General features: G+C 35.4%; 3 protein-coding genes across 4 annotated transcripts; 2 read left to right on the plus strand and 1 right to left on the minus strand.

Annotated features, from left to right (window-relative positions):
* Nucleotides 1–7,050: 7,050 nt before the first annotated feature.
* LOC103933282 (glutamate receptor 2.8-like) lies at nucleotides 7,051–11,889 on the minus strand. The gene is made up of 5 exons (XM_009342956.2): nucleotides 10,902–11,889; nucleotides 8,769–10,012; nucleotides 8,334–8,646; nucleotides 7,822–8,219; nucleotides 7,051–7,743 (listed from the first exon to the last, which is right to left on the minus strand). The coding sequence occupies exons 1-5, from the start codon at nucleotides 11,170–11,172 to the stop codon at nucleotides 7,351–7,353; spliced, it is 2,619 nt and encodes an 872-aa protein (XP_009341231.2). The 5' UTR covers nucleotides 11,173–11,889; the 3' UTR covers nucleotides 7,051–7,350.
* Nucleotides 11,890–18,218: 6,329 nt separating this feature from the next.
* On the plus strand, nucleotides 18,219–20,349 carry LOC103932490 (uncharacterized protein At5g64816). Of its 2 annotated transcripts, XM_048586908.1 has the most exons (3): nucleotides 18,263–18,358; nucleotides 19,046–19,111; nucleotides 19,730–20,349. In XM_048586908.1, exon 3 carries the CDS (start codon nucleotides 19,764–19,766, stop codon nucleotides 20,136–20,138), a length of 375 nt encoding a protein of 124 aa, XP_048442865.1. In that variant the 5' UTR covers nucleotides 18,263–18,358; nucleotides 19,046–19,111; nucleotides 19,730–19,763; the 3' UTR covers nucleotides 20,139–20,349. The 2 variants fall into 2 exon arrangements, with proteins under 2 accessions (XP_009340392.1, XP_048442865.1); XM_009342117.3 differs by lacking the exon at nucleotides 19,046–19,111 and having other exon boundaries at nucleotides 18,219–18,358.
* Nucleotides 20,350–21,602: 1,253 nt separating this feature from the next.
* Nucleotides 21,603–23,576, plus strand: LOC103932496 (uncharacterized protein At5g64816-like). Its single transcript, XM_048586779.1, has 2 exons — nucleotides 21,603–22,248; nucleotides 23,162–23,576. The coding sequence occupies exons 1-2, from the start codon at nucleotides 21,909–21,911 to the stop codon at nucleotides 23,221–23,223; spliced, it is 402 nt and encodes a 133-aa protein (XP_048442736.1). The 5' UTR covers nucleotides 21,603–21,908; the 3' UTR covers nucleotides 23,224–23,576.
* Nucleotides 23,577–27,157: the final 3,581 nt, after the last annotated feature.

The following is a 27,157-nucleotide window of genomic DNA, read 5'->3' on the forward strand; positions in this document are numbered from 1 at the left end:
GGCTTTTGTCACCCTAGGGTGTCGGCCAACACATGCCTATTCTAGTATTCAGGGAATATCGGGATCGGGACGTGTCAAGCAAGGTCTGAATCAGTGAATCCAACTAATTCCAATGAATCATCTCTGCCATAAACTAACATAAAATCCTTAGTTCTTTGCAAGTATCTCAGCACCTTCTTTGCTGCCACCCAATGAACTTCTCTAGGATTTGATTGAAACCTTCCCAAAAGACCAATAATGAATGCCAAATCCGGCCTAGTGCAAATGTTAGCATACATAAGACTGCCAACTAATGAAGCATAAGGCTTCATCTTCATCAATTCAATTTCATGCTCATTATTTGGACACTGGTTTTGGGAAAATTTATCTCCCATGTTCACTAGAACATCAGCCTTATTGCATTTTTACATGTTAAACCTATTGAGTACTCTTTCAATGTAGCCTTTCTGAGATAATCCAAGAAATCTTCTCTACCTATCTCGAACTATCTCAATTCCCAAAACATAATAGGCTTCTCCAAGATCCTTCATTTCAAAGTTTGTGCTCAACATGTGCTTGGTTTCATTCAATAGTTGTCTGTCCAAACTTGCAAGTAAGATGTCATTGAGATAGAGAACAAGGAGAATGAATTTTGATCCTCATGTTTTGAGATAAATGCAATCATCCATCTGATTTTCTATGAAACCATGTGAAGTAACAACTTGATCAAATTTTAAGAACCATTGCCTGGATGCCTGTTTTAGTCCACAAATTGACTTCTATAACTTGCAAACCATATCTTCCTTCCCTCTTTCAATAAGTCCAGGAGGTTGAGCCATGAAAATGTCTTCATTCTTGACATCCATTTGGTGCAATTCTAAATCAAAATGTGTTGTTCAAGCTATGATAACTCTCATTGAATCCTTGGAAGACACAGGGGAAAAAGTGTCATTGTAATCAACCCCTTCCCTTTGTGTAAAACCCTTTGCAACAAGCCTTGCTTTATATCTCCCGATCCCTCCCTCATCATCCTTTTTGGTTTTGAATACCCATTTGCAACCAATTGCTTTGATATTAGGTGGGAATTTCACCAAAAGACCAAACAGAGTTCTTGGACATTGAATTGAGTTCTTATTTCATTGTCGCTTGCCATAAAACCTTTTAAGGACTCTGCATGGCTTGGTGACATGTCATAGGATCATCAATGTCTCCAAAATCAAACTCTGTCTCTTGAAGGTACATATAGTCTGAAGAAATAACTGGCTTTTTAATTCTGTTGGATTTCCTCAAATTTTGATGATTAAGTGAGTTGGTAGGAGCATTAGAATTGGTTGTCTAATTCTCAGTGGCTGGATTTTGATTAACAAAAGCATTGTTTTGATCTTCCTCATTCACAGTTTCTGTTGGAATCTCATTGTCACCCATTACGTCATCAATCTCAGTATTAGAACTCAATCTCAGGAAAACATGTATGTGATTATAGTCTAACCGTGAGGAATCATCTTCCATTTGCCTTGCTTCTTCAAACTCAAAATTTTCTTAAAATAAATTCGAAACATCTTCATCTTCTAGAAAGGTATCATTAAGAGTTTCTTGTATTCTGGTGCTTGCTTAAGTGCAGAAAAACTTAAAGCCTTTTGACTTCTCAGAATAACCAATGAAGAAACAGATAGTGGTCATGGAGTCTAATTTCTTTTCACTTGAATTGTAAAACCTCGCTTCTGCCTTACATCTCCAAACATGAAAATGATCGAAACTTGGTTGTCTTCCATTCCACAGCTCAAATGGTGTCTTAGGCACATCTTTAGATGATACTTTATTAAGTATATAATTTGTTGTCTTTAATGCCTCTCCCCAAAGGAAACTAGGATGTTTGGACCTAGAAATCATGCTTCTCACCATCCCCATGAGAGTTCTATTTCTCCTCTCTGCCACTCCATTTTGTTGGGGGTGTGCCAGGAGTGGTGTATTATGCTACAATGCCTTAGCCTTTAAGAAAACATGCAAAAAGACCATTTTTCTGTCTAGCTTTTGTGTGCCTGCCAAAATATTGCCCTCCTCTATCTGATCTAACAATTTTAATCACACGGTCTAATTGTTTTTCAACTTCACTTTTGAAGGTTTTGAAACATTCAAGGACTAAAGACTTCTCACTAATGAGGAAAACATAACTGTATTTAGAGTAGTCATCTACGAAATTCACAAAATAAGAGTTCCCACATATGGTTTTGATAGGAAAAGGTCCATAAACATCTGCATGTATGATTTCTAACAGGCCATGACTTCTTTTAGCATCTAGTTTCCTAATATTTGTCATCTTTCCTTTCATACAATCAACATACTCAACTGCACTCTTGAAATCAATAGCCGGAATCAAGTTCATTTTGGACAATTGAAAAACCTTTTCTTTTGAAATGTGTCCTAATCTTTTGTGCCAAAGAATGAAAATTTGATCAAAACCATGTATTCTTTTGGTTGCAATACTTAAGACATGTAAATGGTCAGTTTCTACAGTGCAATCTATTTTCCAAAGTTGGTCATGCATAAAAGCTTTTCCTTGTAGAGAACCTTTTCTAAAGAACTTGACACATTCATTATCTCCCATGAAAATATAGCCTTGTTTCACTAACTTTGATGCTGAAAGTAGGTTTCCTCTCATTGCAGGCATAAACAGAACATCATTCAATCGCATTATTATGCCAGTAGATAATTTCAATTTAACTATACGAAGGGCTTTGACAGACACTTTGGTTCCCTCACCAACAAAAACATGAAAACAATTTGTTTTCTTTTGTTTTTCAAAACCATGTAAGGAATTAGTGATATGAACAGATGAACCACTATCAAACCACCAAGAGTTAGCAGGAATATCAATGAGATTCGACTCCTCACACACATAGACATCAGCTTTTCCTTTAGCCCTTAACCAATCCTTGCAAATTTCACAGTCCCTCCTATAGTGGCCTTTAGATTTGCAATGATGACACCTAATCTTTTTAATGTTTTTAACTTTGACCTTAAAATTATTAGATTTAGAGGAGTTGGAATTTTTAGCAGATATAACAGACTTATCATGTTGCTTAGGTTTAGAAGCATTACCAGATTAATGTGCTTCTTTCCCTTTGCAATTTGCACATAATTGATAGCTTTAGTCTCCTTGCTATTTTCTTGTTTTTGGCGGTTTTCTTCTTGGACACATTGAGCAATCAATTTATACATTGTCCAAGTCTTGTCTTGAGTGTTATAAGACACTTTTAGTTGATTGAACTTTTGTGGCAATGCTTGTAGAATCATGAACACCAATTGTTTTTCCCCAATGTTGACATCCATTTAATTAAGTTTCTCAGCTGCATCGGTCATCTTCATAATATGTTCTCAGATTGAACCTCCACCCTCGAATTAGTAAGATGTCAAAAGGAACATGTGCTGAGCAATTTCAACCTTTTCAGATTCTTTAAATTTGTTCTCCACAACATTTAGATAATTCTTTGCTAGTTCACACTTCTTGATTCCTCCTCGCACCGTGTCTGTCATGCCACTTTCAAGAATGGATAGAGCCACTTTATTACCCGTAGTCCATCTCTTAAACTCAGCCTTCTCACTCTTTGTGCTTTTATCGGTCAATGCTGCAGGCTTTGGCATGTCAAGTGCAATATCAAACTCATTTAGTGTCAAAAGCAACTCGATTTCTCTTCACCACTTCTTGTAATTGCTCCCACCAGTGAGTATTGGTACCACACCTAAACTGATTGACTTTAATGAAACCGCAGAAGACATCAATGAAATCAGAACTTTGAATCTATAATGATTCCTGATTTCGGTCTTTCTCAACACAAATTGAGTTCATTGAATCAACTTAATCATATATATAGCCTTTCATATTGAAGACATATATAGAAAAAAAAACAATTCAAGATCACTAAAGTCAATCGCACAAAATCTGCAGAACTTCTTTTAAGTTTGATGCTGCAAAACTTGGTTAACACAAAATACAATATGCAATGATAGGACACACACCAATCCGTAAAATTTCAAAGCTTTTGTGTTAATTATAGCAGCGGAAGCATTATAACAACTACAGAATATATTAAGCTTGAAAAAACGAATTGAGCCAACATATAAACTTAGTTATTCAATCATTTTATCCTAATATTGCCATCAATGTCGAGTGAATTTAGTTTTACATGGAATGAAAACATACCTTTTCAAAATCAATTTCTTACGATTGTTAATCTTTAGCATCAAATTTTGAATTGAAACCAAAACTAAGGGGTAAAGTTCGCAAGGAGAACTTCTCAGGTAACAAACAACAAACTCAAAAACCCAAAACATAATGGTCAAATTTTTAAAAGAACCTTTTCAAAGTTATAACGGCTCTTTAACGAAACGGCACCGTTTATTGACAGAGTTATTTTTTTTTTAACTCAACCTTCGATCCCGGTTTTGTATCTTTTCGAGCAAAATAAAAGATTTTATGAATCGAATTCAATGATTAATTAGAACCTAGGGATCTGATACCACATGTAAGAATACTTTACAAGGATAAAGATTCAATCAATTGAATCACAATTCTCAAAAATCAAGATAAGAATACTGTAAATTTGTAAGCATGAAACTTTTAACTTTTAACTTGTAATTTGTTTATAAGCTGATCAAAAGAGTTTAATGGTCAACTTTGGCTAGCCCCTTGAATTTTCTTTGCAATATTTATATCATTGTCGTCGTTACAATCGTTAGAATAATACGCTGTGTAACAAATCTGTGTTGTGTTCCTTTTCAGTTTCAAATTTTCAAAACACAGTTTAATAGCAGTGGAGGAAAACCAAACTTTAAAGTCATCCACTGCCATCTGCGTTGCTACTCTCTGCCCTTTACCAATTTGAGAACCCGTATCTACATTTGCACCTATGCCTACGAAATTGTCGTCCTTCCTTCTGTCACTACTTCCATCAATCCTCAACGTTTGTCTAAATATTAAAACAAAGACCATGAAGGACAACAAAGCGGGAAACTTTTCCAGTCTGTGCAAATATGGCAGACACTGGTTCGTATTCTTTTCATGTTTATAACAAATACAATTGGTCTTATATAATCACTCAGATGTTAAACGTGGTCCCTGATTTTCTCGTGTCATGGTCAATGCAAGGAATTGGTTTTCCTACTTTTGATCATCAGTAAGGGCCAAACTTATCTGTAGAATGAATGGTTAATTACCTTCCTGGTCATGAAGAAGACAACAAAAATGTGACAGTAGAAGAAAGAGAGAAGAGAAAATCAGAAATAAACTGTTGGAAATTCAAATCAAAACAGGTTGTAAAATATTGCTGCTAGCTGTTTGTTTCTTTCCAGCTACAAAGAACAAAGTCTCCTCCATGTGCTAGCCGAAAGGTGTTGAAAGACAGCAAGGAATGATGCAGAGCATGTGTGTAAAAGTGTCTAGCAGCTGGTGCATATGTGAAAGGGTGTAAAGATGGTAATCACCATCTGTCGCTGCATGTGTGTGTGCCAGATTGTTCTAATCTGTTTGAATGATTGTATGTGTTGTTGTATTTTTTTTATTTAAAGCACTTGAGTGGTTCTTTGCTGTTTGGCTTGTATAAATAAGCCTCCTTGCTAGGCTTTAGTATAATCCCCATCCGAATCCCATTTTCTGATTGTATTCTCTCATGTTCATAAGCTTGTAAGCTTCTGTCTTTTTTTCATCAGTTTGTAAACTGCCTTTTATTTCATATATCAAGAAAGCTTGTTTAGTGGAAGCTTGTTATTTCCTATCCCTTCTCCATTTGTTAGTACAATTTTATTGAGAGTGAAGTGAGAGGTGTGATAGAGTTTGTAAACTTATCACCCACATATTTTGGTATTGAGTAAGCAAACTCCGGTGAATACCAACATAAACTGCATTCATGGGAAATTTCCGAAGCATATTTTGAAGCAGTCGTACTGCAAATCCTTTTCTACTAACGAAAGAACACGCGCAGATTCAAACTTGGGACATCTATTTACAGTTAGAGAGTTAACCAAGTAATTTATATCAACATTTTGTTCATATTACTTAGATTCCAAGCAATTCAGCATCAATTTCCAAGTAACATCTATATACATGCATGCCTCTGTGGTCCACCTTGCACTTATGTACATAAATGTCAGTCCCTACTTTGAATCGTTCATTTGGATTATTTTGAATCTTTTTTATGTATAGACGAGTAGCATTAACTCATGCATCCTATTTGGACTGTTTTAGGAAGACAAGACAAAATTACATTGGGACTAATTTTGGTCTAAATTGTTGAAAGTTTAGAAAATAATGGCCTTTGAATTGTTCCTATCCATGAATTCTTGCAGTTGGAGAAATCTTGACTTTAGATTAATTCTTCGCTCTAGATTGATGGAATGAGATTATGAGTTTAAGAAAGTTTGACCATACTAGTTCGTTTCCTCAAATATGACCGATGGAATTATTTTCGGATTTTAGGGGCCGTTTCCGGTTCCTAGTTGTATAGATCTTTCGTGATCTCTGCTTGATTCTTTATCAAATCATTTAGATTAGCCCTCCTTTTATGTAAACCTTGTCTAGCAAGTATACTTGTATACCAAGTCATAGTAACAGTATATATTTAATTTTTTATTGGCCTTGCGTTTTCACATTATCAACGGGATTGCTATAGGGTTACTTTAGCTGCATCAATATTTTTTCTGGACTGAGGATAATCCATTGTGATGATCTAGGCTAGCAATGTTATATTAGATTATGAAATGATTTTTTTTCATTTCGGATTCTGCCATGGCTAGGAGTTTCAGAGGAGATCGATGAAACTGAAGCAAAACAAAAAAAAAAAAAAAAATATATATATATATATATATATATATATATATATATAGACTGCATTGTGTTTACCAACTTTCTTATATGTGGTGCTGATCATGGGGACATGGTGGTGAAGAAAATGATGGAAGCCCACTGCTGGTTCTTGAGAATCAGACCTTTCAAGTAACAATTCTGCGGAATGTTCTACGTAGAGAACTATCTACTTTGAATCCTAAAGCAATACATAATGCACAACTTTAGGGACTTTGACTGATGATTATTCTTTTTCACAAAATTATATTACAAGTTTCAGTACTTAAAAACACTGTTACAAGTTTACAATGTTTATTCTATGGTATTGAATACGAGCCAACAGTTCGAAAAGAAAAGAAGAACTCCTAGCGAGCCGGTAACGTGTTACACAAAGTAATGGATTAGAGAGTTGGCCTATGTTTTCTATGCAGTGGCTAAAGTTGTACTCTTTTATATGCAAAACTGAATTCTATCCTAATCTACGTGGAAAAATCTTTTCGTTTATCTAATTTTGTTGCAACCGGTATCAATGTCTAGACTTGAGCCTGCAAGGCAGATGCATTCGAAGGATATGGATGACTTTCTTCATTAATATCGCTGTCTTTTCTTGAGCACCTTCTGTTTGGATTTCCCCATCGTTTCATTACATCCAATATTAACTTCCAGTAGGTTTTGTCTATAAGAATTGATTTACTAATGCGAAAAATGTAAACCACAAGACCAATTGTCGATGTCCCCCCTGTGAGTACGAATAGTACCCAAAAGCTGTTGGGGCTTAGACTAGGATTAGCACCATCTGTGTCTGCATCCAAGCACTTCAGAGAGGCCAGCATCTTGTTCTCTAAAGTCCGAAGGTCACCCCTTTCGGTTACCTTTAACATTGCTTCCGTTACACTAGGAAGCAACATAGACCCTTTTGGAAATACCTGTAGCATAAAAGCTTAGTTAATATATGGTTACTTGAATGCAGAAGAGATGAACTTGGTGAGAAGCTAGATAATTACAAATCCAAATCCTCCAACTTTGAAAGTCGGTCCCACTTCCATAAAGGCTTTGCAGTATTTTCCAAGGAATACTTTTGCCAAAGGGGCTTCGAGAAAAGCAGCAGCAATTACTTTACGTCTGAGGGCTAAAGCATATTCTTCTATGGAGTTAAACTGCATAATATTGTTGTGGTGGAAGTGCAAGACTTCCGTTAGATAGGCTGAAATAAAGGATCCCTTACAATAACCAACCATGGCGTTGGTTCGCAGCAGTTCATCAACATCTGCTACGGTAGGTTCAAGCTGCTGGACAGTGAGCATGCTGGCAAGGTTAGCGGTGTATGTCTGCGTGATGATTAGCGCCATATATAGCCAGATCACCATTGTCATCCGAGACAAATTGCTATGCAGCTTATCTCCTTTGCTCAGTTAAATCAAATAGAAGTAGTATTTAGACAATTTAAAAATAAAAAATAAAAAAATAGGGGAAGAGAGTGAAATAAAACAATGATCAATGTGGGTTACGAATTTACCTTGTAAGGAGAAGAGAGTGGTGAAAGATAGCCAAATCAAGCTTCCTATTTGATTTAGCACAGAACCTTTGAGTTCGGGACGGTAGTTTCGCTCTATCAGCCATACAACAAAGCCATTGTAGACATTGGTGGCTCCTATAAGTGCCCACATTGCTTTTGTGAAAGGTTTCATGAATAACCAAGCTTTGTTACATGTTTTGGACCTGACTGGAACTATCATTTTCAATCCTGATTCAGTAAAGGGTTGCGTGAATTCTGCGTGTTCATATCTCCGGGACACTATTGATACATCACCAACCACAGCATCAAATTTCTGCATGACAAGTTTGATTGATCTTAATTATTCCATGAAGTTAAACATCAAATATTGGCATGCAATTTGGATTAATTAACCAACTGCATGAAGATACTAACTACAGAAAGTAAATATCTTACATGCAAATGGATTTGCTTCACCAAAGAATCATACGTTCCTTCGAAAGGAAAGAACTCGTAGGGCAAATGGTAAGGCAGCTCATTTACGGTTGTTTTGAAGAGATCTATTGCAATTCCACTGAAAGAAAAGTTATTTCCCAATGGATCTTTCTTCACATTTACATACTGTTTGAATGTTGATCCTGTCGGAACACCAATTCTCAGCACGTTTGCATTTGTTCTTGGTACAGCCCACCCTTTTGGAGTATACCAAGGCCCTCCTGGCCAAAACACTTGCCCCAAATATCTCATGGAAGATCTGTTAGTAGCACCTTCACCGATAGTCTCTGAGAATCCTAATCCATCTGACCAGTATCCAACTTCTCTGTAACTTTTTCCATTCACATTGATGATTTGAAATACATGTTGCGGAGCTAATTTTTGGCCATTGAACTTAATTCTTCCACTTAAGCCATGAAAATCACTTCGCAAAAGTTTTGCTAACAATTTCCTTCCCTTGCTGCTTTCTGTCATAGCTTGAGCCACTGCCCTTGCAGCATCATAAGCCTGTGCTGCAAAGATTCCAGGCTCATTGTTACCATCTTCAGGATATTCCGTACTAAACCTTTTTCGAAACCTATGATCAAAATCCTTAAATTGGTTCCCACTTTCGGGGAAGTAGCTCTTGACTCCGATGATCCCTTGCATTGAGGAGCTGGTGGAGGCATTAAAAGAGTGAACAAGGCTTGTAATAGGATCAGTGGTGATCCATACATAATCCTTTTCCATCATCTTCATTTCTTTTGCCTTTTCGAATAGTTGCACTGCCAATGGCGCAGACAAATGCACAACAAAGACTCTACATTGGTCATTTTGAATCTTCTCAAGCTCTGTGATTAATGAAGAAGAAGCAAAGGGAGGGAGAGCTACCAGGTGGCTAATTTCTGCACCAACTTGTCTCAAGGCATCGGAGAGGTGAGGTAAGACTTCATTGGCTGAAGAATCTCTATCTCCGTAAATTACAGTGACTTGATGCCATTCCCAAGACTGAACTATATCGGCAATTGCTTCCATTTGTTTCAACCGGTTATGAGAAGCTTGAACCAGAAAGGGCCACAGCTCAGCTGCCCACATTGGATTAGCCTCAGCAAATGAAACAATTGGGGTATGAGTCTCACTGCCAACCTCAGCTACTAATGACGTCTCTTCCCATGTATGAGGTCCTAGAATGGCTTGCACTTTTTGCTCGTCTATAAGACCTTTAGCTGCAGATTGATAAAATGGCACATCTTTCAACAGTCAATTACTTACCTTACTATTGAGTTTTTTCAAGCTAAATTTAAAAGCAAAGAAGAGAGAAAAATGAATGCATAGATGCATGATACATCGATCCCTATATGTACTAAATTTCCTAGTTTGAAGAATACACAATTATATAGCTTTTGATATATGCCTCATATTTCTATGATAAGATAGCAACATAGGGATGTGAAGAAAATTGCTAAGGTTATTCCAATCCTAAAGCTACCTGCTGATAGGATAAGTGGTTCAATTCCTTATATGCCTTTGTAAGGTTTTTAAATTTTTCGACCTACGTGGGACATCTCTTGAGAATGTGAAGAATTGTTGCACATCATGGTTTAGATAATTAATTAAGTTATGTACATGTAATGAAAGGATCATGTGAAGAATTATTTAAGATTTAGAGTTAAGGCCACAAGTAAACCAATTTTCAACTTTTTGAGAAGTAAACTTGCCATTTTGTTTTGCGTAATTTTTCAATCATTTGGTATAAACTTAATTTAACCATATAAAGCATTGAAGGTCTTGTAACTCAAGTGGTTAAGAGAATTTATCCTATGCCACTTAGTACGTACTACGATGAAGTGGTATTTGAACCACATTATTGCTAACTCATTGTAAGGCTAAGTCCACCCATCTCCTTTAATGTAGATAACATCGTTTGTTTAAAAAAAAAAAAAGAACTTACCCTGCATATGATGTCTTCAGTCCGATTCTCCCCTCCCCGTAATATTTGCCGTTATAAAAAATAAAAAAAGGGACACCCCGACACTTGGGCTTCGGAGTTTCAGTGCAACCTAGATATTGCCTTTATAAAAAATAAAAACAAGGAAGGTTAGAAAGCTTAATTACCTGCAAGAGCTGCCTGCAAGGGCTTCCTCTGAGAGTTTCTTACGTGCAGAACCAGTCTCTGATTCCCAGTGGAATCAAAATGATCATCCAGTGCCATTTGAATTGCCACTCTCTCTTCTTTGCCAATCCGAGAACTGTTGTCGATAATAGCACCTAGTATTCCCATCCCGGATTCATTCTCGATTGTATTGGCAATTCCAAATGTTGTAATTCCTTCGCTAAAACCTGAAACTGTGATCAGAAAATAAAAAAGAAGAGCAAACTGAGACATTTTATTTTGTTTTTGTTTTGAAGAACGACTTCAGAGCTCTCTTCCTATTTATATGGAAAAGATTCAAGAATGCTGCCATACTTTTTACTCGGTCAACAATAAAAGATTTCCTCCTTTTTCTTGAGTCATAAGTCGGCACTAAGAATTAATCAATACTTCGGTCTTTTTTCCTTGCAGGAACATATATACATAATATTTGTGAAGTATGGTGCGTGGAATTAATTCAACTCCATCTTGGTTAAAATTACATCTTGTACGCGGCTTAAAAGTTCTAAATTTGTTCTTTTTATATCTTTGTTAATTAGACTTCCAATATCCGATATGAATCATTAAATTACTCATACACACACACGTAGTGTAAATGTTTTCATGTCAGATTGTCTTGCAATAGAACTAGAATTCTTCACATTGATTAGGTTGAGTTTTTGTCGACATGAGTGATCAAGCAATATAATTAAATTTGTCAAAAACAAAAAAAAAAAAAAACAAATATTGTGGTTCACAAATTTAAAAAAAAAAAAAAATATATATATATATATATAATAGGGCTTTTAGGAATCATATCAACTTTAGTTTCTTTTGGATTCGAGTTTCTCATATATATCGTCACGGTAATTACATGGCTGATTGTTTAGCCAACTTTAGTGTAGATAATGTTAGGATTTATTGGTGGTCGGATTCTTATCCTTTGTATGCAGCTGCAACTTTTGTTCATAATCTTTTGGGGCTTACGAACTTCCGCTTCTCTTAAGAGTTATTTTAATGGTTTTCTTATTATCTTGAGTTTCCTTGTCGGTTTGAGCCTTGGTCATTTTTTCTAGCTCTACCATTTTCATTTTTTGTTGTTTCTATTTGCTTTTTGATACTGTGTTAGGGCTGGGTTTCTTGGCCCTCTAACTTATTGTACTTTTAATTTTTGTTTTATCAATATATTCTCAACAATGTCTTTTCCATGATACCAATACTAAAGTGAATTTGACATTGTTGTTTAATTGAAAAAATATTATCAAAGCGACCCTTGTAAATCTATACTTCCTTGCGTAGTTTACATTCATGTGCAAGAGAAACCTAAAAGAAACAGACTAGTAAATTAATTGATGCTCTAATAATATCTATTTAACATTATTAATTAGAATTGGTGAAGTGAAAGTCACCATTTGAATTTCCTGGTAATAACCCCCTTGTTAGGTTACATTATTCATACACCTGTCCAAAAGACAATAAGTTTTGCTTTGAATTTTCATCATTTGGATTCCTTCATCAAGTAATGAGTGGTCAGATTCTTCACTAGCTGACTTTTTAGTTTTACTGAAATTCATTTGAGTACGTTCGACTGCTTTATACGAACACATTCTATATTGACTGCACATATTTTCAATTAGGAAAGAGCTAGTAAAATCATATTTTGTAAATTATATGTGATGATTGATGGTTGGTGTAAGATCCCACATCGTTCAGGAGAGTGATCTTTATATGTATATTCTCATCCCTACCTAGTACGAGGCCTTTTGGGAGCTTACTGGCTTCGGGTTCCGTAGGAAGCGAGTAGCGCACGAGAGCATTCCCAGGATGGGTGACCCATCGGGAAGTTCTCGTGTGAGTTCCCAAAAACAAAACCATGAGGGCGTGGTCGGGGTCCAAAGCGGATAATATCGTGCTACGGTGGAGTTGGGCCCGGGAAGGGGTCTCGCCCGAGCCGGGATGTGACAATTTGGTATCAGAGCCAATCCCTGGCCGGATGTGTGCCGACAAGGATGTCAGGCCCCTGGGGGGGTGGATTGTAAGATCCCACATCGCCCAGGGGAGTGATCCTTAAATGTATATTCTCATCCCTACCTAGCACGAGGCTTTTTGGGAGCTCACTGGTTTCGGGTTCCATAGGAACTCTGAAGTTAAGCGAGTAGCGTGCGAGAGCATTCCCAAGATGGGTGACACATCAGGAAGTTCTCGTGTGAGTTCCCAAAAACAAAACCGTGAGGGTGTGGTCAGGGCCCAAAGCGGACAATATCGTGCTACGGTGGAGTCGGGCCCAGGAAAGGGTCCCACCAGGGCCAGGATGTGACGGTTGGATTTTTTTTTTTAACGATTCAGAGAAAGAATCAAACCTTGAACCTCTACATCAAGTGATTTACAAAATATGATCTAAAAAGATAGTCTCTCAAACATTAACCTTTTAATAATTTATTTGTTAGACTGTTAATTTGATTGGCATTGTTTCCTGAATTTATTTATTTATTTTACAAGAATTTATTTATTTATTTTACAAGAACTTATTTGTTGGACAATTACTTTTAGTCAAATTCATATTAATACATATTTTATATATACATACATACATACATACATATATATATATATATATATATATATTCCGAGCCATTAGTTAAATTAGTTTATGAAAATTGTTAGTCTATCACGTGCTGTATACGTGATGAGAGACCGAGTCAGTTCTACAGTATTTAGAGAATCTTCGAATTGAATCGTGAGTTGAGTCATGATGACTCTCTCGTTCTAGATTATTTGCTCAAGCTAATACAATAGAAACTTCCTTCATTTTACTCGTTATTTTCTTTGACAGTTTACTTAAATAATTAAGCTGATCATAAAATGATTGAAGCTCAAGGTTTGTCCTATCATCCTTATGTCCTCACGGAATTGGTAAAGACTTGGAAGAAACACTTGACCCTTGAAACTTAAACAAGAAATTCATAACACACGAAATAAAACAAAAATCAAGAAAACAACAATTGAACTTTTCTCTACAACGATATTCTACTAAAGGGAAAGGGGATTTTCTATTCTAAGGGGAGGGAAAGATTGGACTAGACCACAAAATAAGCTACCTATCTAAGTATCGAACTCAATACAAATATAATACGTCATCATCATTCATGTGAGTCAAGCTTAAGATTTCACATTTATTAGCGAAGAATAAAGAGGAATACCAACTAGTACTACAGTTTAGTTGGTGTTAGGGCCCAAAAATTTCACCTATAATTTCAATAATATCTTAAAACCCATTCATTGCATACATGTCACAAGCCAAGCTTAAATTCATGCATAAAGTGCGAAATAAGGGGTATGTAAGCTGAAAATCATGCTACACTAATAAAATAGTGTTATAAAATGAACATTTGTAATATCACACCAAGCCAATACAAATCATGCATATTTATTGTGCCAAGCAATATAATAATATTAATACGGTGACATCACACCAAGCACACGGCACCCTTAAGTGGGCCCAAGTCATGTAATGGGGCTTACTAAGTAGGTCATGGTGTGGATGGTTATGGAAGTTCAGTGGGCCTACGTGGAGTTAGAATTGTGGAAGATTTTGTGTTGCTTAAGAGCACCAAAAATCCAAGCCCATTATTTTAAGCTCCACATAGGAAGGCTTGAGAGTGAACAACCTTATCCTTCCCTTTTTCCCTTACAAGCCAAGTAAGACACTTATGAAACAATTAAAACTCAAAGCTGAGCTGACTAAATCAAGATGAGATCACTTTTTGGCCTAGAATCGCACGCTTCTTTAATGAGCAAAGAGAAGAACCATTCCATCCAAGCTCACATAGGAAAACGAAAGAGAAAACAGAAGGGAGCGTTGCCAAAGATAGAGTCATGTTGTGGGACTTGGTGTAGGAAGAAGAGGCACTGGGCAGCGTGTTCAACCTATGCTTCATGAGGCTACCAGCCCTATGCAACGTTATTCCAAAGAAGATCCCTATAACTGTAACAATGGAAATGAGAAGAAGAGACTCATCAAAACATGAAGAAGATAAGAAATCAAAGATTCTCCAGCTAGAAATTGGAGACTCAGCACTAAGAATTAATCAATACTTTGGTCTTTTTTCCTTGCATGAACATATATACATAATATTTCTGAAGTATGGTGCGTGGAATTAATTCAACTCCATCTTGGCCAAAATTACATCTTGTACGCAGCTTAAAATTTCTAAATTTGTTCTTTTTATATCTTTGTTAATTAAACTTCCAATATATGATATGAATCATTAAATTATTCATACGCACGCGTAGTGTAAATGTTTTCATGTCAGATTGTCTTGCAACAGAACTAGAATTCTTCACATTGATTAGGTTGAGTTATGTTGAAATGTGTGATCAAACAATATAATGAAATTTATCCAAAAAAAAAAAAATTATTGTGGTTCGCAAATTTTAAAAATATATATAAAATAGAGCTTTTCGGGATCATATCGACTTTAGTTTCTTTTGGATTCGAGTTTCTGATATATATCGTGAAGGTAATTATGTGGCTAATTGTTTAGCCAACTAGATTTATTGGTGGTTGAATTTTTATCCTTTGAATGCAGTTGCAACTTTTGTTCATAATCTTTTGGGGCTTCTGAACTTCTGCTTCTCTTAAGAGTTATTTTAATGTTTTTTCTTATGATCTAATTTTGAGTTTCCTTGTTGGTTTGAGCCTTGGTCATTCTTTCTAGCTCTACCATTTTCATTTTTTGTTGTTTCTATTAGCTTTTTGATACTGTGTTAGGGTTGGGTTTCTTGTCCCTCTAACTTATTGTACTTTTAATTTTTGTTTTATCAATATATTCTCAACAATGTCTTTTCCATGATACCAATACTAAAGTGAATTTGACATTGTTGTTTAATTGAGAAAATATTATCAAATCGACTCTTGTAAATCTATACTTCCTTGCGTAGTTTACATCCATGTGCAAGAGAAACCTAAAAGAAACAGACTAGTAAATTAATTGATGCTCTAATAATATCTATTTAACATTATTAATTAGAATTGGTGAAGTGAAAGTCACCATTTGAATTTCCTGATAATAACCCCCTTGTTAGAGCATCCCCAGTGAGGGACTCTATATGGAGCTGAAAAAGCGGTGGATATAGCCCATTTTAGAGCTCCGAAGAATATTTAAGGTTTTATAAAAGAATATTTCCCAATGAGGGGCTATATATTTCGGGCTCTATATGGGGCTATATATATTTATTTATGTAGTAATTTGATTAAGCGATAATTTTTTTTTTTTTTGGTGTTAGCTTTTCTTACGTTGATTTTTGGACGTGCTGTCTTATTTTTTTTTTTTTTTATGTACCTTTCAACGTAAAAAGTTCAAAATGTGACAATTTAATCACTTATGAATTGTTCATTGGATTATATTCTCTTATCTCAATCTCATCTGTTGAAAGAAACAAACCCCCACTTCGCCCTCTGAAATAATTTGATTTTTCACGTATAACACAACAATAATTAGGTAGTGTTCAAGATTTCTCCACAGCTGCAAGCATCCCTTCTTTCTTTGTATCATTTGTGCTAGTCCCCTTGGCAACCAATGCCAGACAAGCCGCTTCAGCAATTAAGGCAGCTTCAAGAAAAACACCAAGAACCACATCTCTGACATTTTCTGAGGTTTGTCATTGTGCCCAATTTTTTATATTGTCTTTCACAATTATAAACACATCTTTATTTGGATGCAGCTTTATGGTGGGGTGTTTATGAACAATGTTCTAGGATTTTCTGTGCTGCTAGCCATAATTTATGCTCGTGAAATGACTTGGGATTTTTCTGCTGAAGTTTTGGTAGTTCTAATTGTCTGCACTATGATGGGTCTGATTGCAAGCTTCGTCTCCACCTTTTCCCTTTGGACATCATTCTTGGCCTACCTTCTATACCCAATTTCATTGCTTTTAGTCTATGTTCTCAATGATGTTCTCAATTATACTTGAATTAAACCCACCAAGGATGTAATATTTTTGTAAATTAGCAAGAGCATGTCTTTGGAATTAATTGTTACATTTGTTGTTCTTTATAAAGGCCAATGTTTTCCCAATTTTTTGTTAGATTAGCTTTAATGATGCATTAATACTTTTGATAGAAATAAAGTTCTAGAACAAAAGTAGCTAGGATTTTCAAATAATGTGGTCATGTTTCTGACCCAACATAACTTCATTGGACTATTTCATCAAGAACTTGTTGGGCGACTGCTGATTCCTAACAACATTCATCAAAAGCTTATGGCAACGTATATTGACCACTACTATGATATGTGGAGTTTTGTTGAGGGTAGATATAGGAAACTAATGAGTAATGTCAAAGAATGCCAAAGCATGTCAACTGAGGCATTTCATCGAGCACTTGATGCGCACAACTCAAACATTTCATCGAACACTTAGTGCACATGATTGGATTAAATTAAAGTTTTTTTTTTATATGAAAAAAAATATATTTAATTATAACATCATAAGATAGTACAAATCAAACGTGAAAATTAAGAATTAAAGTTACATCTTGAAAAAATACGCTGTTTAAAAACACTATCACGAAGCATAAAAAAATAGAACATAAAAATACAAAGCCCCGCATAGATTACAATTTAGGCCTTTCTAAGATTCTAAAAGACACTAGGTGCTAATCGGGCAGTGGGTTGGGGCCTAGTGTCTGGGCGGCCAAGCGGGGTCTAGGCGAACTAGGCGGATTTAAGTAGATTCATTATATTTCGTGTAAATAAGTGTTGGTTTATACTTAAAATATACATAATTTCATCATAAACTACAAAATAGAATGACATATATATTATGAAGTATTGGAACATAATGAAAACATGGGAACAAGCATATAATGTGTGTTCATTTAAGTATTCAACAAGTCTCTTAAAATTTATTGAAAAAAATAAAATGCAAAATGAAGTTATCTATTTTCTGTCTAAGTGAGTCGCAACTTAGGCTGATGTCTAAGTAGATCTGGGCGGGCTAGACGGTCTAGACAAGCGCCTCAGCAGGTCTAAGCACCATTTCTTAATTTTCAAACGCTTAGGCATTATCAGGGTGGTGGCCAGGCGCCTAGTGCCTAGGCGGCGTTAGGTGGAGATTTTTAGAACGATGAGTCTTTCTTCATTATTTTTTGCATGTCATATGTAAGTTTGTGTAAACTGAAAGGAAAGAAATGGTGATAAGAGTTGGACTTGGGCTCTTCTGCATGTGGTAAATGGACCTTGAGCCCACTTGTTAGTTTCGTTTCTTTAAGCGTAAGGAGCCCAAGCCCAATTCGTACTGTTGAAAGTTAAAAGACTTGTCACTGCTCAGGCACTTCCTCAGACGATCTTCACCTTCACGGCATTCGCAATCACCTCCGGAAGCTCTGCAACTCCACAAACGCCTGCAAATTTACTCCCACTCCAAATCTTCAAACCTTTCAGTGAGTTACTCTTTCATTTCTCGAAATTCTCAAGAAATTTGAATCAATTTACGTCCTTTCGGCTGAAATTGGTTTTAATTTTGTAATTGTAGATATTTCTCTGTATTTTTTGTTTTTTTTTAATGCAAAATTCTGATGCGGAAAGTCTTGATTCTTACTAGGATGGTGTAGGAGAGGTTGCGGTTTACTGTAATTCTTGAAGAAATGCCTCTTTTGAGTGTTTGAGACTCTAATTTTTCTGTTTACTTTTACTAAACCTAGGGTTTCATGTATTATATTATGCATTGTGATGATATTTAGGGTTTAGGGTTTAGGATGAAAAACGAGCTGTGTGGATTTTTTCTTTATTTACTAGGTTCTGGTAACTGATCAATTTTGCAAAAGTAAAGCGAATGAGAGGGGGAAAAATCCAATTCAGGGGCAATACAAAAGAGATTGAGGACTTGAACATACTTGTTTTCGGTAACAAAAAATTGCGTAATTGTGCTTGAATTGGTTGTTTTACAAATTACTTCAACGGGTTTTCTTTTTCCCTTCAAATTACTTCATCTGGTAATGTCCTTGATGACGTTGTTGTACTAAGAGTTGGCCAAAGAAATGTCTACTAGACATATTTAGGTATAGCAATGGAACCTGATAGACATGCTTGTAATGTCTAAAATGTGCGAGTTACATTGTGCTTTTCAGCTCAATGCCCCGCTTGTGCAGTTGATTTTCAAGTGCAGCCGAACCTGTAACCCTGGAGCTGAAGCGGTTTTCCTTGCACTCTGCATTGCATTCTAAAACCAACTGTTGTTTTGATTCATGTATCCCTTGGATTTTCATTTTATTCTAAAACCAACTGTTAGAGTAATATTTATAGTTGGAAGTTTTCACTAGTATGGAAAACAGCATGTTCAAATGTCTTCTTAGGTGACGGCAATATTGTTGAACGTATTAAGAAAACGAAAATGCCTGATGGACACTCCGACATTCTTTTAGCTCTTTCCTGCTTTCCTTCTATTGTTTGTCTATCAGATGATATAAGTTCGCTTGGCTATGATCTTGTGTTAGGAACCGGATTACAGTAAATGTTGGACTAATGAATGCATGTTTCTCTGTGGCCTGGTTTATGCGTGGGATTAATATATTTCGCTCTAGAACTTGGGTAGATGCATTTGTTGATGTTGTATCTGCTGCATGTGATTCGAGGATTGTCTCATGATGAACTGAACTTTCTCAACTTTTGTTATTATGTTATATGTTATATAACATAACCCCATTCGTTATGCCAAAATAACCTGGAGAAGTTTACAAAGTATTGCATGACTGACATACCGATGATGATTTAAATCATTACCTAAGCTCGTTATATTTTTATTTTTGCAATAGCCTGCTGAAGAAGAGGTTGGTCCCTGCATTTGTGATGGTGGAAGTGTGGTGGTCCCTCTTAGCCGCTATCCCTGCAGTAGTTGCAGGACAAGCGTTTCGAGTGAAGAAAAGGCGTGGTGAAGAGCAGAGATTAAAGAGCGCTAGAGGGAGGGAGAAGAGTTCTGATGAGATTTTTGTCTGCGAAAGGGTATGCACGTCGAAAAGAATGCTGAAAAAGGTTGGTGCATTCTCAAAGGACCCTATTCCTGATACTTGCGTTACCGTCTGCGGTGTATCTGAGCTCGATGCGTGTGCTGATGCGTGTGCCCGCACTGTCTGCGTAAACCAACATCAAGTACCGAATTGGAACGACATCTGCCTTAGGAGATGCCAGAGTGAGTGTTTGAAACTCTCTTCTAATCCTCTTTAAATGAGAAACAATGTATTTACAAGGGGAGGTTTTTTTATTTTTTTCTAAATTATTATTATTATTAAATGAGAAACAATGTGTCAATTAGCTAGTTTAACTGAAGATAACATGTCTCTTAGTATTACGATTTAGTGATTTTGATGTTTGCTTATAAGTGAGATATTTTGTTCGATTCTCATCAAATGAAAATTTGAACTACATTATTTACGAACTCATTATGAGATTAAACCAACTCTCTTTTCTTAGTGTAGATAGTATCATTTATCTGAAAAAAATAAAGATAAGCTTATATGATAACGAAAGGTTTTAATGATATTAATCATGAGGTTTGTACTCTAAAATAGTTTTTCAGGTACGTTAGGCAGACGTGTGTTAGGTTTCCATTGAAGTAGGTTCTCTTCCTGCTTTTTATCTCTCTTCTTCTCTCTCCTTCTATTTAAATGATCGCGGTTAAACCACGTCAATATCTTATATTAATTTTTTATAACAAGAGATAGACAAAATAAAAAAATGTGAGAAGAGAGATGGAAAGAGAGAATCCTAATTCGATTCCATTTTGGATTAGGATTCTCTTTTCTTCCATTCTTTTCTTTCACATTTTTTGTTTTGTTTTTCCTTTTTTTTTATAAAAAATAAATATAAGATGTATAAAAAATTAATATAAAATTTTGATGTGATTTATCTGTAAGAATTGAAATAAGAAAGAAGAGAAGGAAAAAAAAAAAAAGCTTACTCCTTCCATTTAAGCAAGCATGAATTGATGGAAATCTAAGACCCACGTAACACAAATCAGGTCGAGTTCCTAAATCTGGTAGTCAATTACTTTGTCAGCAACAAGCCAATCTACTTCTGCATGCAGGCGACGTGGAGGCATTACTCCATCATATCCCTACTAAAAAGCGTTGCAACTGTCGGCAAGTGATCCAATCCGATCCAATCTAAGCAACATGCAAAGGATCTCTCAACTTTATTTTAATCAACAATAACTGCTCTCGTCCTCGATGTCGGGGTTTTAGTTTTTTGACCATTGTGTCCTCGATGATTTTGGCTTTATGAATGATTAAACTTGTTTAATATCGCATTTGCTCCGAGACACGAAACTTTTATCTTAACTTTGGCTCGTTGCGTACCTTGATCCATTAATATTTGAATAGCATTCTCTGCCGCGGTTTGGTAAACAATCCAAGTCAATTTAATTATAATTCAACCGGTGACGATGACAAGTAAAAAGTTCATATTCTTCAATCATTGATAAGCAATTTGTTGATTACAAAAATTATAGAAATTGAAGATTTTGATTAAAACTATTGTAAAAAATAAAATCTTGAGAAATGCTGTCGAACTTTTTAAAGTGGGACCTTTTCTAGACCTTTTTTTCTTTATGTTTTTTGCATAAGATTTTATAATTTTAACATGAAAATTAATTACAAACTGTGAAATAATAAAAAATCTGAAAAATCATACTTTTGAGAGAGTTTTGTTTTTTTCTTCCAGCTGTTTGGGCAATTTCATCTCGTTTAACGATCCGCACTCTTGTCTCCTGTTTTAGGTGACTCTTGGTGGGAGTTGTTTGATAGTTAGGTGGTGACTTCTTTGGTAGATAGGATGGCTTCGATTGGAGTGAGAGAAGGTTACGCCAAAATGACCTGGAGAAGTTTACAAAGTATTGCATGACTGCAATACCGATGATGATTAAATCATTACCTAAGCTCGTTATATTTTTATTTTTGTAATAGCCTGCTGAAGAAGAGGTTGATCCCTGCATTTGTGATGGTGGAAGTGTTGTGGTCCCTATTAGCCGCTATCCCTGCAGTAGTTGCAGGACAAGCGTTTCGAGTGAAGAAAAGGCGTGGCGAAGAGCAGAGATTAAAGAGCGCTAGAGGGAGGGAGAAGAGTTCTGATGAGATTTTTGTCTGCGAAAGGGTATGCACGTCGAAAAGAATGCTGAAAAAGGTTGGTGCATTCTCAAAGGACCCTATTCCTGATACTTGCGTTACCGTCTGCGGTGTATCTGAGCTCGATGCGTGTGCTGATGCGTGTGCCCGCACTGTCTGCGTAAACCAACATCAAGTACCGAATTGGAACGACATCTGCCTTAGGAGATGCCAGAGTGAGTGTTTGAAACTCTCTTCTTCAAATCCTCTTTAAATGAGAAACAATGTATTACAAGGGGAGGTTTTTTTATTTTTTCTAAATAACTATTATTATTAAATGAGAAACAATGTGTCAATTAGCTAGTTTAACTAAAGATAATCTGCCACTTAGTACTGCGATCTAATGATATTGATGTTCGTTTATAAGTGAGATTTTTGGTTCGATTCTTATTAAATGAGAATTTAAATTACATTATTTACTCACTCATTGTGTGGTTAAACCAACTCTCTTTTCTTAGTGTAGATAGTATCATTTATCTGAAAAAAATAAAGATAAGCTTATATGATAACGAAAGGTTTTAATGATATTAATCATGAGGTTTGTACTCTAAAATAGTTTTTCAAGTACATTAGGCAGGCGTGTGTTAGATTCCATTTAGGACTAGGATTCTTTCCTGTATTTTTTTTTTTAATCATTTCTTTTCATATTTTTTATTTTATCTTTTTTTTTTATAAAAAAATTAATATAAAATGTTGACGTGGTTTAATTGTGATCATTCAAATAGGAAGAGAAGGAAAGAAGAGAGAAAAAAGAGGAGAGAGAATTTTACTCCTTCCATTTAAGCAAGCATGAATTTATGGAAATCTAAGACCTACGTAACACAAATCAAGGACTTGAATTGTCTGTTCTTACCATTTTATATCCTCCTTATGTCTTTTTGTAGTCACGGTTAAATTACGTTAATATTTTATATTAATTTTTTTATAAAAATAATAAGATAAAATCAATAAAAATATTAAATATTAATATAGTTTAACTATGATCACATAAATAAAAAAGCATGAGAAGTACGTGAAATAAAAAGACAGACAATCCAAATCTCACAAATCAGATCGAGTTGCTAAATCTGGTAGTCATTACTTTGTCAGCAACAAGCCAATCTACTTCCGCTTGCAGGCGACGTGGAGGCATTACTTGCTCATATCCCTAAGTCCCTACGAAAAAAGCGTTACAACTGTCGGCAAGTGATCCAATCCGATCCAATCTAAAGCAGCATGCGAAGGATCTCTCAACTTTATTTTAATCAACAATAAATGCTTTCGCATGGTATAGCCATTGATATTCGTTGTTCCTCTCCATCTAAAGTTATATTCTTCAATATAATAGTTATACGACGAGTGGATGTTTTTCAAAGATAACTCCGTCCTCCATTTCGGGGTTTTAGTTTTGTAACCGTTGTGTCCTCGTTGGCTTTGGCTTTATTAATAATTAAACTTGTTTAATATCGCATTTATTCCGAGACAAGAAACTTTTATCTTAACTTTGGCTCGTTGCATATCTTAATCTATTATTGTTCGAATAGCATTCTTTGTTGGGGTTTGCTAAACGATCCAAAGTAATTTAATTATAATTCAACTAGTGACGATGGCAAGTAGAAAGTTCATATTCTTCAATCATTGATAAGCAATTTGTTGTACGTACTATGAAAGAAAATTACAGAAATTATAGAAATTGAAGATTTTGATTAAAACTATTGTAAAAAATAAAATCTTGAGAAATCTTTTTAAAGTGGGACTTTTTCTAAACCTTTTGTCCCTCATGTTTTTTTGCACAATATTTTCTAATTTTAGCATGAAAATTGATTTCAAACTATGAAATGATAAAAAATCTATGAAAATTCATATTTTTGAGAGAATTTTTTCCCTTTTCTTCCTGTTGATTGGGCAACAATATCATCTCTTTTAACGATCCGCACTCTTGTCTCCTGTTTTGGTGACTCTTGGTTGGAGTTGTTTGATAGTTAGGTGGTGACTTTTTTGGTGGATAGGATGGCTTCAATTGGAGTGAGAGTCGGTTACAATATCTTATTTGGATTTTAGGTTTTGGTTTGGGATTGGTGAGTTTTTGGTATGGCCAGTCTCTCATCTCACTCGTAAAAGGTAGGCCATTGGGGTTTACTGATTATTCGGTATTGAAAACACAACGTTCTCCTTTAGTTTTTGGCCAAAGATTTGTACCAATTAAATTATAGAAGAAAATTTGTTTCTATTTTTTAAGTAAAATAAAAACTCAAATATGAAATATGGAAAACATTAAGGGGACTCGCCCCAAAAGCAAGTCTCTAACGACTCTTCCTCGACGGGTAATGCTAGTAGATTGAATTTGTACAACTGTTTAAAAAATTTATGAAAAATACAACTGTTGTTATTTATTTTTTTAATTTTTTGAACATACAATATTATATATAATAAAATGGTGGGAACATGAGTTAAATCTCACAATAGATTAACAAAAATGTAATTTAAATTCAGCTTTGACGAAAATCAAATCTAAAACTTTTTTCTTATAAATTAAATAAAGAGGAATACTATTAGATTATAGTACTAAGTAATTTTTAATAGAATCGAAAATTACTCTAGAATCTCAAAAATTAATAGTAATTGCAGGTCCCACTGTTATTTTTAATTAGAATTTTGCTAAGTATATTCGATAAGAACAAGATTCACTTCCAAAGTCAAAGGCTTGGCGGCTTGCCGACTTAATTAATACTGCAGACGCGGGAATCCAGCCTTTGCTTTGTACGTGCTAAAATATCAGTGCCGACCACGTGTCGTTTTCCCTACGAGCAGGCCGGACAACCCGGCGTTTCGAAAATAACCTGAAAAGGGTTTCAATTTCAAATGTCCAAAAGATAAAAGGAGAAATGTAAATAAGAATTTTTCAAAATTGAGATTTTTTATCAATTCTTGGTTATTTTATTCTTTTTGAAAAAATATTTTATAATATTAGTACGAAAATTAACATGATTGTGAGGGATCAAAGAGTTTATAGAGAATCTCACTTTGAAATAGTATTTGTCATTTCTCAAAGATAAATTTTGTTGAAAATGATATTTGAAATTTTTGTGATAGAATTATAAAAATATGCAAGTGGTTTGAAACAAATTGAGGAAAATACTAGTGCAGTTATTAGTAGGCCGACCTGATTGTTTGAAATTTGACAACATATCATAGAGAGTTCATTGATTAAGCACGAACTATGTTTTTACCCTACTTTGCCCAAACTATCAAGTTTGTTATTATTATCAGATTGGTTTGCTTTTTGCACTCGAATGATTGAACGAACTTTGTTGTCCGTATGATCTCACATGATGGAACGTGTTGATAAATACAAAATTCCCAGATAAGAAATTGTTGATAAAATATATGTGTGATCAATAGGGGCATGCTAGCCCAAGTCTTTGCAATCTTATTATATGAGAACTCTAAGGTAATGTTTGGAAATGCCTCTTAAAAGAATTTGCTCAAGTGGAAGAGCTTCTATTAGAAGAACAAATACTTCACGTGCAAGTGGACTATGGAAAAATACTTCACGTGCATTTTTTAGAAAATTTTATAGTGGAATTATTTACATACCAATTTTTACTTCTCACATACTAATTAATTTGTGTCGTTTGATTGTGTTCAATTTATTCGATTCGACGATCAAAAACTCAGAGAGGTGTGAAAAAAAGGTGTGTGGATTGTGATCTAATGATATTCTTCTTCATTTGTCTGTGAGAGATCTTAAGTTCGATTCTTGCGCAAAGACGAATTTGAACTATATTATTGCTGACTCATTGTGAGGCTAAGCTCACCCCCTCCCAGATTGTAGATAATGCGTGTGTGGATAGCATCACCCAATTTTTATTGGCACTCCAAAAAAAGAAGAAAAAAAAATCTAAGCCCCTAAACTTTATGAGCCTATTTGGTGGGCCAGTTGAATAGGTTGATAAATTAAAATGGACTTAAATCCAGTACATTGTTTATTGTGTCAAAATATGATACCTCATACACGAATTACACATCATCTCTTACAAAAGCCTACAATCATTTCCAATTCAATTCTATCCTTTAAAGTCCAAGCTTAGCCAAACGTCCTTTATGGGTTAGGAAAAATTTGATTTGAAGATACTCTTTCAACTTTGTTTACTTTTTTTCGGATAAATTCAACTTTGTTTACTTGATCAAAAAACAAGTCTTAAATAGTAATAAATTTAAGAGAAAATTCTACCAAATAAAATATAATAAATGAGGGAGATGAGACCATTACAACATTTTGATAACAATTTGAGAACATCTTAAAACGGAAAAAAAAAATTCGATATTGCCTCGATCTGGAGATCGAGCATTGTTCGGATGGAATCCTAGTACATCATCGAATTACACGCAGAAGGTGTTGCATCGTTTTAATGAGGATAAAGCAAAGCCTTCGAGTACTCCTATGGTCGTTCGGACTCTAAATGCTAAACGAGATCTCTTCCGTCCCAAGGAGGATGAGGAAGAGATTTTGGAGCCTAAAGTTCCATACCTAAGTGCAATTGGGGCTTTATTGTACTTGGCTCAATGCATTAGACCCGACATCTCCTTTGCTGTTAATCTTTTGGCTAGATACAACAACATGCTTACACGCAAACACTAGAATGTTGTTAAAGACATTTTATGCTACTTCAAGGGTACTACAGATTTGGGCTTGTTCTACATCCACAAATCCTCGAGAGGACACGCCGTCCCCCTTGATTCTTGGGTTGATTCTCGCCTTGTTGGTTACGCAGATGCTGGATATCGTTTGACCCACATAGGGCACATTCTCAAACGGGCTATGTCTTTACATTGGAGACACTGTTATATCGTGCAGGTCTACCAAGCAAACACTAGTTGAGACTTCTTTGAACCATGCTGAGATTCTCGCCTTGCATGAAGCATCGCGTGAGTGATTTTGGTTGAGAGCAGTGGAACATATTCGAAGCATTAGTGGTCTTACTTCTGTCGTTGACCTTCCTACGACGATCTTTGAAGACAATGCAGCGTGTATCGAGCAGTTAAAGAAAGGATACATCACAAGAGACGACACCAAGCACATAGCGCAAAAATTCTTTTACTCTC

Source organism: the organism of the source record quoted next, unplaced genomic scaffold (genome assembly GCF_019419815.1).
Source record: "Pyrus x bretschneideri cultivar Hongxiangsu unplaced genomic scaffold, Pyrus_bretschneideri_v1 Contig25, whole genome shotgun sequence".
NCBI classification, from domain to species: Eukaryota; Viridiplantae; Streptophyta; class Magnoliopsida; order Rosales; family Rosaceae; genus Pyrus; species Pyrus x bretschneideri.

What these genes read in the sequence shown, in the direction of transcription:
- LOC103933282 (XM_009342956.2), bottom strand. Translation starts at nt 11,172, where the DNA reads ATGTCTCAGTTTGCTCTTCTTTTTTATTTTCTGATCACAGTTTCAGGT. An exon ending in CACTCTCTTCTCCTTACAAG is followed by an intron (nt 8,220 to 8,333) that starts GTAAATTCGTAA and finishes AACTGAGCAAAG; the next exon opens with GAGATAAGCTGCATAGCAAT. An exon ending in AAGTTGGAGGATTTGGATTT is followed by an intron (nt 7,744 to 7,821) that starts GTAATTATCTAG and finishes TTTATGCTACAG; the next exon opens with GTATTTCCAAAAGGGTCTAT.
- LOC103932490 (XM_009342117.3), top strand. Translation starts at nt 19,764, where the DNA reads ATGGTGGAAGTGTGGTGGTCCCTCTTAGCCGCTATCCCTGCAGTAGTT.
- LOC103932496 (XM_048586779.1), top strand. Translation starts at nt 21,909, where the DNA reads ATGGTGGAAGTGTTGTGGTCCCTATTAGCCGCTATCCCTGCAGTAGTT. An exon ending in CTGCCTTAGGAGATGCCAGA is followed by an intron (nt 22,249 to 23,161) that starts GTGAGTGTTTGA and finishes TTACTTTGTCAG; the next exon opens with CAACAAGCCAATCTACTTCC.